This window comes from Dinoponera quadriceps, unplaced genomic scaffold (assembly GCF_001313825.1).
Source record: "Dinoponera quadriceps isolate SergipeBrazil2010 unplaced genomic scaffold, ASM131382v1 scaffold953, whole genome shotgun sequence".
Lineage (NCBI taxonomy): Eukaryota > Metazoa > Arthropoda > Insecta > Hymenoptera > Formicidae > Dinoponera > Dinoponera quadriceps.
This window is the reverse complement of record NW_014555033.1, coordinates 1-8,029: the sequence shown is the minus strand read 5'-3', so window position 1 is coordinate 8,029 and position 8,029 is coordinate 1. Positions and strand designations below refer to the sequence as shown.

The 8,029-nt window shown below is 35.8% G+C and overlaps 3 protein-coding genes across 3 annotated transcripts; 1 reads left to right on the top strand and 2 right to left on the bottom strand.

Annotated features, from left to right (window-relative positions):
• Positions 1-23: 23 nt before the first annotated feature.
• On the bottom strand, positions 24-1,540 carry LOC106742809 (crossover junction endonuclease MUS81; the record flags this gene model as incomplete). The annotated part of the gene is made up of 3 exons (XM_014616088.1): positions 817-1,540; positions 391-604; positions 24-236 (listed from the first exon to the last, which is right to left on the bottom strand). Coding segments are annotated over exons 1-3 (939 nt in total), but the record flags the coding sequence as incomplete, so codon positions are not given.
• A 168-nt stretch (positions 1,541-1,708) lies between these two features.
• LOC106742810 (exosome complex component RRP41) lies at positions 1,709-3,178 on the top strand. The gene is made up of 4 exons (XM_014616090.1): positions 1,709-1,794; positions 1,979-2,193; positions 2,354-2,647; positions 2,720-3,178. Exons 2-4 carry the CDS (start codon positions 2,020-2,022, stop codon positions 3,071-3,073), a joined length of 822 nt encoding a protein of 273 aa, XP_014471576.1. The 5' UTR covers positions 1,709-1,794; positions 1,979-2,019; the 3' UTR covers positions 3,074-3,178.
• LOC106742808 (trifunctional enzyme subunit beta, mitochondrial) lies at positions 3,118-6,656 on the bottom strand. Its single transcript, XM_014616087.1, has 7 exons — positions 6,275-6,656; positions 5,646-5,814; positions 5,110-5,485; positions 4,325-4,499; positions 3,905-4,185; positions 3,486-3,791; positions 3,118-3,369 (listed from the first exon to the last, which is right to left on the bottom strand). The coding sequence occupies exons 1-7, from the start codon at positions 6,324-6,326 to the stop codon at positions 3,325-3,327; spliced, it is 1,404 nt and encodes a 467-aa protein (XP_014471573.1). The 5' UTR covers positions 6,327-6,656; the 3' UTR covers positions 3,118-3,324.
• Between the last annotated feature and the right edge of the window lie 1,373 nt (positions 6,657-8,029).

Below are 8,029 nucleotides of genomic sequence, written 5' to 3'. Positions count from 1 at the left end.
TAAATATTGTTCTTTATACATACCTTATAGATTTTAATCAAAGTTTTTGTTGCACATGACAAATATGACATAGAATCTTTATGACTTCTTGTATATTTCACTGTAAAGTTATCTTGCACTAAACAATTCACAGAAGCTTGCAACAATGATGGAAGTGGTATAGAAAATCGGGCATTCTTATCCATACTTTCTACTATATATATAAGATTCTCAATACCAGATTGTTTCAGTCGAAACTAAAATATAAAATAAAAATATAAGAACATGATTATGTATATAAATACATATAAAATGTATATATAATATACTATATATACTATATATAATATTATATATAAACATGGAGTCAAGAAAAGTTTGCAAAAAGATAGAATTATATCTATAAAATACCTTTTGTTCATAGAACCTTCCATCTATAATACTTGCACTTAAATCATCCATTCGCTTTCTTTCAACTATATAAGGTAAAATCAATTCATCATTAGTCTTTCTACACTTTGCAATCCATGCAAAATCACCAACTTTCAAACAACGCACTTCAAACATCACATCAAGTTGTGTTAGTTCTATAAGTGTAGAATCATATTGAGACTTTCCTTTTCCACTGAAACATACTTTATATAATTAACAAGAAAAACTCAAGAAGATATGCAACACTTTGCATTTTGTTATCATACAAAGTGATTAAATCATACAAGTGATTATATAAATAACAATAAATACAAAAAATGGAAAAAATTCATGAGTTGCATATCATGATTTCTCTTTGTAAGAAATTTTTGCAGTTGGAATATAAATCAACTATTCTGTACTCACCCACAAGTTTCTTGAGTATCCACTAGTAATATAATATCAAAAGTATTGGGTTCGAAATGAATCTGCCTGTCAACTTGCCTCGATGCTATTTCATTGGCACTTACTAATCCCTTCGAGATATTTTTCTTAATGTTCTTAGCTTGTCTAACCATCACTGTTTTTTCTTGTATTTCATTTCCGATTGTCCGATCTTCCTTTGTCTTTTCCGATATAATGGCGTATTTTTCGTCATTACTGACTGCGGCAACATCAATCACGTTATCGGACTCTTGTTTCCTGTGCTCCTCTAATTTTCTCTCCAGCATCGAGCATAACTTTGTGCCGAAATGCTGCAAAATTATACAATCTCTACCAGATTCCAATGGCAATGGATACTTCCTCAACGAGTGCAATGCCTTCGCGAAGTGATTCCGTAGGTCAGATTTTCGGAGCACTGCTTCGTTCCTCCATTCTTCTAACCAAATCTCGAATAACCTATTTGGCCTGTCTGGCACAATCTTTACTCTCTTCATACTCAATACGTGAGCCCAGTGTCGTTAACTAAGGTCAGTTTATCGCGGATACACATCAGAACCAAAGCGGCATCGGCACATACGAGATATTAACACTTTACCGACCGGTAGCGGTTCGAACATCCTATGCCCTTTTCACCGGCCACTCAGCCGCAGATCATCCGAGACACCGGCTTGCTGCTTGCTACTTGTCAGTCTAACTTAACCAAATCTAACGGAAAAAACAAAAGTCGATTAATCGACGACCGGTCGTTAAGCGCTGTGGAATAATCGACGGCCGGTCGATAAGCGCTGAGAACAAAACGTCGATTAATCGACGGCCGGTCGGTAAAGTGTTAAGTAGGATCGAGGAGACGCTGTTTAGCGCTACTGCGTCATTCTATCTTTATTACTCTTTATATGTACACAAGGATAGAATGATGCGATAGCGCTAAATAGCAGACTCCAGTCTTACCGACATTCAGTAGCAAGTATCTGCAGTTTTTTTTTTTAATAATTTATTACTAGACTTGCGTGTGTATCATCTCACATTCTTGGTCGATTTTTTAAAAATTCTTATAAGTTTAAATCATCTCTCGAGACATTTGGTTTTTTTACTCAATAACATTTATAAACAACGGTGACATAACCTCATTGTATTCATGGGTTAGGTAACACCTGCTTTTAAACGTAAAGTCGTCAATTAAAAAATATGATTGAGCCAAGTCAAGAAAACAGCCAGGGTGGTTTGCGTGTGGATGGTAGACGAGCATTAGAATTACGACAAATCCGTGTACGAATGGGAGTATTCGGACAAGCTGATGGCAGCGCGTATATAGAGCATGGCAACACGAAAATTCTAGCCGCGGTATATGGTCCTCATCAGGTACAAATTACTTTTAAATATATCACTCGTGAATACTCGAGAAGTATGTTAATTATTTGGTTCTCTGCTCTAAGAACAAATACATCTTTCATATTAAATATCTTATGTTTAAGTATTAAAGTATACTATAATATCTGTGTATTTTTAATATCTGATTTAGCCGAGAAGCAATACAGCAAAGAACATCGCAAAAGCTCTTGTAAATTGTCAGTATAGCACGGCTGTATTCAGTTTTACCTCTGGTGAACGGAAACGAAAACCGAGAGGAGACTGGAAATCGCAAGAGAGATCGGTTCAATTACGCCATGCGATGGAAGCCATAATACATTTAGAATTATACCCACGTTCTCAAATCGACATCTTCGTAGAGGTTTTACAAGCCGACGGTAGTGATTATTGCGCGTCTGTAAATACAGCAACACTCGCATTGATTGATGCTGGAATCCCAATCAAGGTTGTTATCGGGAACATTTTTATATGATTAAAACTAGAGACTTTAGGTAACTTAATAAATATCTGATTACAGAATTATGCTATAGGCTGTACTGCGACTCTTATTAATACACCATCAACAGACGAAGAAGACAAGACATTAGCAGAAGGAGTATTAGATGCGAACTTTGTAGAGGAATGTTCACCAGGAGTTACTCTGTCTGTCGTCGCGTTACCGGGGACGAATAATGAGGATGAATTAAACGAGAATGGTTTAATCGTGGTAGCACATGGGGCAGGTCAAAGGTTACACTTATCACGTCTGGAAGTGCTCAAACAACGAGCATTACAAGGTTGTAGAGACATAAAGATTATACTGGATCAAGCTGTGAGACAACATTTAACTGCGAACCTACTTCCATCTTTTCTGCAAAACTCACTCGAGTAGAAAATACAACGTGTGGGAAGTAATGTATCTTATAGTTCTATGAATAATCCTACACAATGTAATGTTTATTGCAAATTACAATTTAATAAAAAATAGTTTCTTTTATATTACTCACAATTATTTTAAACGTTTACGTTTATTTACATATTATTCTTTCTTGTCTTTCTCTAGTAAAGGAAAAAACTCTGATTTCCTTTTTATTTGCCTTTAATTCATTTTATCTTGAAATACTTCATGCATTCCTCTAAAAGTCACACTTTTGCGCCAGGATATCTCTCCATGATCATGCCAACTCCCTGTTAAGTACAAAAATATTACAAAATTTAAAAAAATAAAATGTATATAGAAGCTAATTGATAGTAAATCTTTGTAACTTTCATTCGAAATAATGTACTTTTAACTTGAATTTTACCTGTCCACCAGCAGCACAGGCCGCAATAAGACCGAACTGCTGATCCTCCTTTATGAGTCTATTAGCAGTGTGTGTCGCTAATCGTACTCCAGTAGCGGCAAACGGATGACCGAGCGACAAAGACCCACCCCATGCGTTCCATTTATTCAGATCCGGTACACCAACCTTCTCGCTCTTCTTGAGAAACTTTTGCGCAAACAAATCTGAATCTAACGCCTTCAAATTAGCGCAGATTTGTCCGGCGAACGCTTCGTGTATCTCCCACACTCCTATATTTTTTACATCTAATTTCGCTTTGTTCAGAATCTACAATATAATTTATAGAAATCTCTCAATGCCTACATAGCTCGACTTCGCGAGTAACAAAATCTCACATATTAATTCAATCAATGGCATGTTAACTAATAAAAACTGTATACCTTCGGTATTGCGTACGATGGACCAAGAAGTAACTGATCAACCGGATCTTGAGACACGTAAGTGAAGTTTCGCAAATACGCCTTGGGTTTCAAACCAAGTTGGAGAGCCTTCTCCTCGCTCATTATCAGGGCCGCAGAGGCGCCGTCGGTCAAGAAAGACGCGTTAGCGGCGGTGACTGTCCCGTACGGTTTCACGAATGCGGGTTTCAACTTTGCCAATTGCTCTTCCGTAGACACGCGAATACCGTTATCTTTGTCCACAACTTGATCGACACCTTGTACTACAAAATCGCAGAGCAAACAAATGTATTGGTTAAAACTAAGCATGTAAATAAATAAAAAAGGGACAAGAAGGCACTTAAAAGAACATTTGAAAGACATTTAAAAAATCAGACAGGGATTTAAAAAAGTTAAAAAGACCTTTAAAAGGCATCACATCCGACAGATTTCCCTCTTGTTGAGCTCGCGCGGCTAAAGTATGAGAGCGTAATGCGTAGTCGTCTTGTTCTTTGCGCGATACGCCAAAAGCCGCCGCCAATCGATCTCCGCTGTGTCCCATAGTTTCACCAGTTGAAAACTCAGCTACAGCTGGCAGCTATAGGCATAAATATAAAAAGTATAAAAGATACAGATGTCTAAATGTTGAAGATATCTAAAAAGCTTTTACATAGGATTAGTTTACACTGATTATTTGATATGCGTAACTTTCCATTAGATTATCTTGATATCGACAATGCATGTAAACGATAGCGTATCAAGCTGATACAATACGCATCAAGAAGATATACTAACTTGGCACAATATCAAGTTGATATCAAGATAATCTAATTAAAAGTTACTAGATAATATGTGTCAAATGATAGATAGATAATGTGTATCAAATGATCGGTGTAAATTAAACTGTACCTAAAAAATTCAAGTCTAATTTCCAAATTAAAGATTATATATTGATATGTGAAAGCACAAGTACAAAATTAAATCATTTTATTTCTGACATCAATTTTATAGTCTCATGTATAATTCAAACTTCATGATATAACTAAAATGGCTGCATCTCAAAAAGTAATAATTTCAGGACCTACGTTAGTTAAAAATTCTTTTATTAGTTTTCAAGTTAAAATAAGCTTACAAAATTTGTGACAGGACTCAGACTCATCCTGTTTTTCATTTTATATTACTTTTTTCAAGACAAAAAAATAACTTACATCAGGTACGAAATGAGCTGGTCTGATACTAGCGAGGAGGGTCAACTTGTTCATCATCGTTTTTGCCTTGTTAGCTTGCAACATCAAAGATCTCATGCGTCGGCTGTGTCTGATCGGAATATCAGACATAAACTCGACTCCTCCTGCCACAACAGCATCATAAACACCACAAGCAATCAAACCCATACCAGTAGTGATAGCTTGATTACTGCTAATGCATGCCATTGTTACTGTATGTGCAGGAGTATGTTCACTATATCCAGCGGCAAGAGCAGCTTCTCTTCCAATATTAGAAGTTCGCACTTCTTGCATTACTGTACCATATACGATATAATCAACTATCTCCTTGGGAAAGTCAATTTTCTTTTGCAGGCACCTAAAGTAGCAGATAACTATTTTTACGATTTTTTTGAAAAAATTGCAGCAAAAAGGAATATAAAATATATATCAGTGAAACTTTTATCAAACCTTATCATTCTCATAACCATCACCTTATTGATAATTAATGAAATCAAATACTATTTATTGCAACTTACACTAATGAGTGCCTTGCAAGATCATATGCTAGGAGATTCTTGTATTGAGTTCCAGATAATAAAAATGGTGTCCGTACTCCATCAACAAATACAATATTTTTGGAGCCATTGTTACTTTTTGTAGAATAGGCCTTGCTTGCAGATAGTCCAGAACAACGAACAAGGATTTCTGCTCAATAAAAATTCATAAATAAATAAAATATAATTGGAGATAATATAATAAAAATATGCAGAGCCATGTCCAATATATTTCAAGCATATATTAATTTTATCTGTCAAATTTATCAAAATTTATTATAAATATCATAAATATGTAATAGTGTATATGAGTGATATATTATATAAACATATATGTTTTGATTACATATAATTATACACAGCAATATGATAAAACAGAATATAATATAAATACAACAAAATATAATGTTAAAAAAATCCTACCACACTTAAAGTTAATATGAATAGTTTGATAATCTGCTACTTACATGGAATAATAGTTAACATATTAAAAACAAAATTTAGAAAGTTCGTAATACCCTGAAGGACTTTGTACCGTACTCTAGTTCGACCCACATTTGCTATATATAGTATTTAATAAATCGTAAAATAAAAGGTCGCTTTCTTTTTACCGTAATTAATTCCATGCTTTGCCACCAAACAATTCTTCAGTAAAGGGAACATTTTGAACTAAATATGATGATATTGAGCGTTTTTCGTTTTTAATCACGTTGAATTAGGTTTGTGTAGGACTCCAACACCGAGATACAACTTCCTACTGAACTGCGACTTGCAGAGGTTACAATGTTGGACTTTGATTCGTGATAGGTCCGGTCTTAGGTCTGGTCTCACAATCTCTAATTAACTTAACCGAATGGTTAAGTGTCAGCCATGATTGGTTATTTCTGGTCAGTTTTGCTTAACGACAAATGTGATTGCTCAATTCTAATAGAATAATCAGGATTAAGTTAATCTGAATATCTATAAAGTCCGTAACAGACTATGAATTAGGGACTGGGACTGCGGATTGAAAATCAAACAATGAAGTCACAGCAGGACTGGCTTAGGATCGTAAATCATTATCACACTATTGTTTTCTACCCATAGGGCGCAGAAATGCTTGCCGCACGACAAGAAGCGACGCGGCAGCCAATAAACTTTTAGTTCTTGTGGAAAAACGGCATGTTGATTGGCTACCGCGTCGCTTCTTGCCGCGCGACAAGTGTTATCGTATCCTATGGGCAGAAGCTATATGAATTGAAATTAAAAGATGAGTTTGGGTATCAGATTGGAACATGAAGCTCAACCAATCAACATTTTACACGCTACGATAGAAGTATAGATTGGAATTTAGACTGCATTCTATTTTCTTGATATTTTCACAATATAAGCCAATAGTCGCCGAATATGTCAATGGATCTAGTATGGACTGTGATATAATATTGTAACGTCCGGACTTATTTTGAAACATTAATAATATATTAGTATAGAGCGGAGGCCGACTTGTCTGATTTCAGATATTACTAGGTTAAGTATTCACCAGGTATAGATATTTTATCCCTATGTTACTAGATGTAAGTACGTGCGCATATGTATATTCCCGCACGTTAAATATTATAATTAAAATTATAACGCCGACAACGTGTCGTTAGAGAGTCTTAAAATCGATGGATCAACTATAGACAAGAGAAACTGTAATCTCTCAATGCGATAAGGCATCTCGTTGCTAACATAAACAGGAGCATGAAACCTAAATCCAAACACCACTCAGGACCAACACGGCGATATCGACACGGTGACATCATACCGATGGAATGAATTTCTTCCATCTCCACGACTCCATCAGCCAACCAGAAAACGACTCTCAGCGACAAAGCAACGTACAAAAACGCGCGCATTCGTTGAAAAGGCGATTCTTTTCTCGTAATTAGCTTTTGGTACTTGTGTACTTATATATTTTGGAATATATTAGTGGTAAAAATCGACTGTGTAGCAATTATTTTTGTCTACCCCTCATTTCTCGAACGTTGCGAAATCAAAATTGGAATCGCGGACCGCATCATCCCGCGTAGCGCCGGAACATCCGAGACCGAGCCAGGAGAACGAGCGGCTCTGATTTCTCACCAGATTCATCGATCGTTTCGCCAGACTCCGGAGACCCAAGGTAAACTCGGTGAAAAGCAGAGTGAAAAGCGGAGTCATTACTCTGTTGACCGCCCACGTAAGTCACTGATTTTACTACTTTCAAATTTCCCTATATAGTTATCTATCGTGGACGTAACAGGGGATATATAAGGTCTAGTAAAAAGTAATCCATTATTTTTGTATCAAATTGGAGGCTTTATTTAACATAGTTACAATGATCCGATTTAGGTAAAATATGCACC

What these genes read in the sequence shown, in the direction of transcription:
- LOC106742810 (XM_014616090.1), top strand. Translation starts at nt 2,020, where the DNA reads ATGATTGAGCCAAGTCAAGAAAACAGCCAGGGTGGTTTGCGTGTGGAT. An exon ending in CGGTATATGGTCCTCATCAG is followed by an intron (nt 2,194 to 2,353) that starts GTACAAATTACT and finishes TATCTGATTTAG; the next exon opens with CCGAGAAGCAATACAGCAAA. An exon ending in ATGCTGGAATCCCAATCAAG is followed by an intron (nt 2,648 to 2,719) that starts GTTGTTATCGGG and finishes ATCTGATTACAG; the next exon opens with AATTATGCTATAGGCTGTAC.
- LOC106742808 (XM_014616087.1), bottom strand. Translation starts at nt 6,326, where the DNA reads ATGTTCCCTTTACTGAAGAATTGTTTGGTGGCAAAGCATGGAATTAAT. An exon ending in CTTGCAAGGCACTCATTAGT is followed by an intron (nt 5,486 to 5,645) that starts GTAAGTTGCAAT and finishes CTGCTACTTTAG; the next exon opens with GTGCCTGCAAAAGAAAATTG. An exon ending in CATCGTACGCAATACCGAAG is followed by an intron (nt 3,792 to 3,904) that starts GTATACAGTTTT and finishes ATTATATTGTAG; the next exon opens with ATTCTGAACAAAGCGAAATT.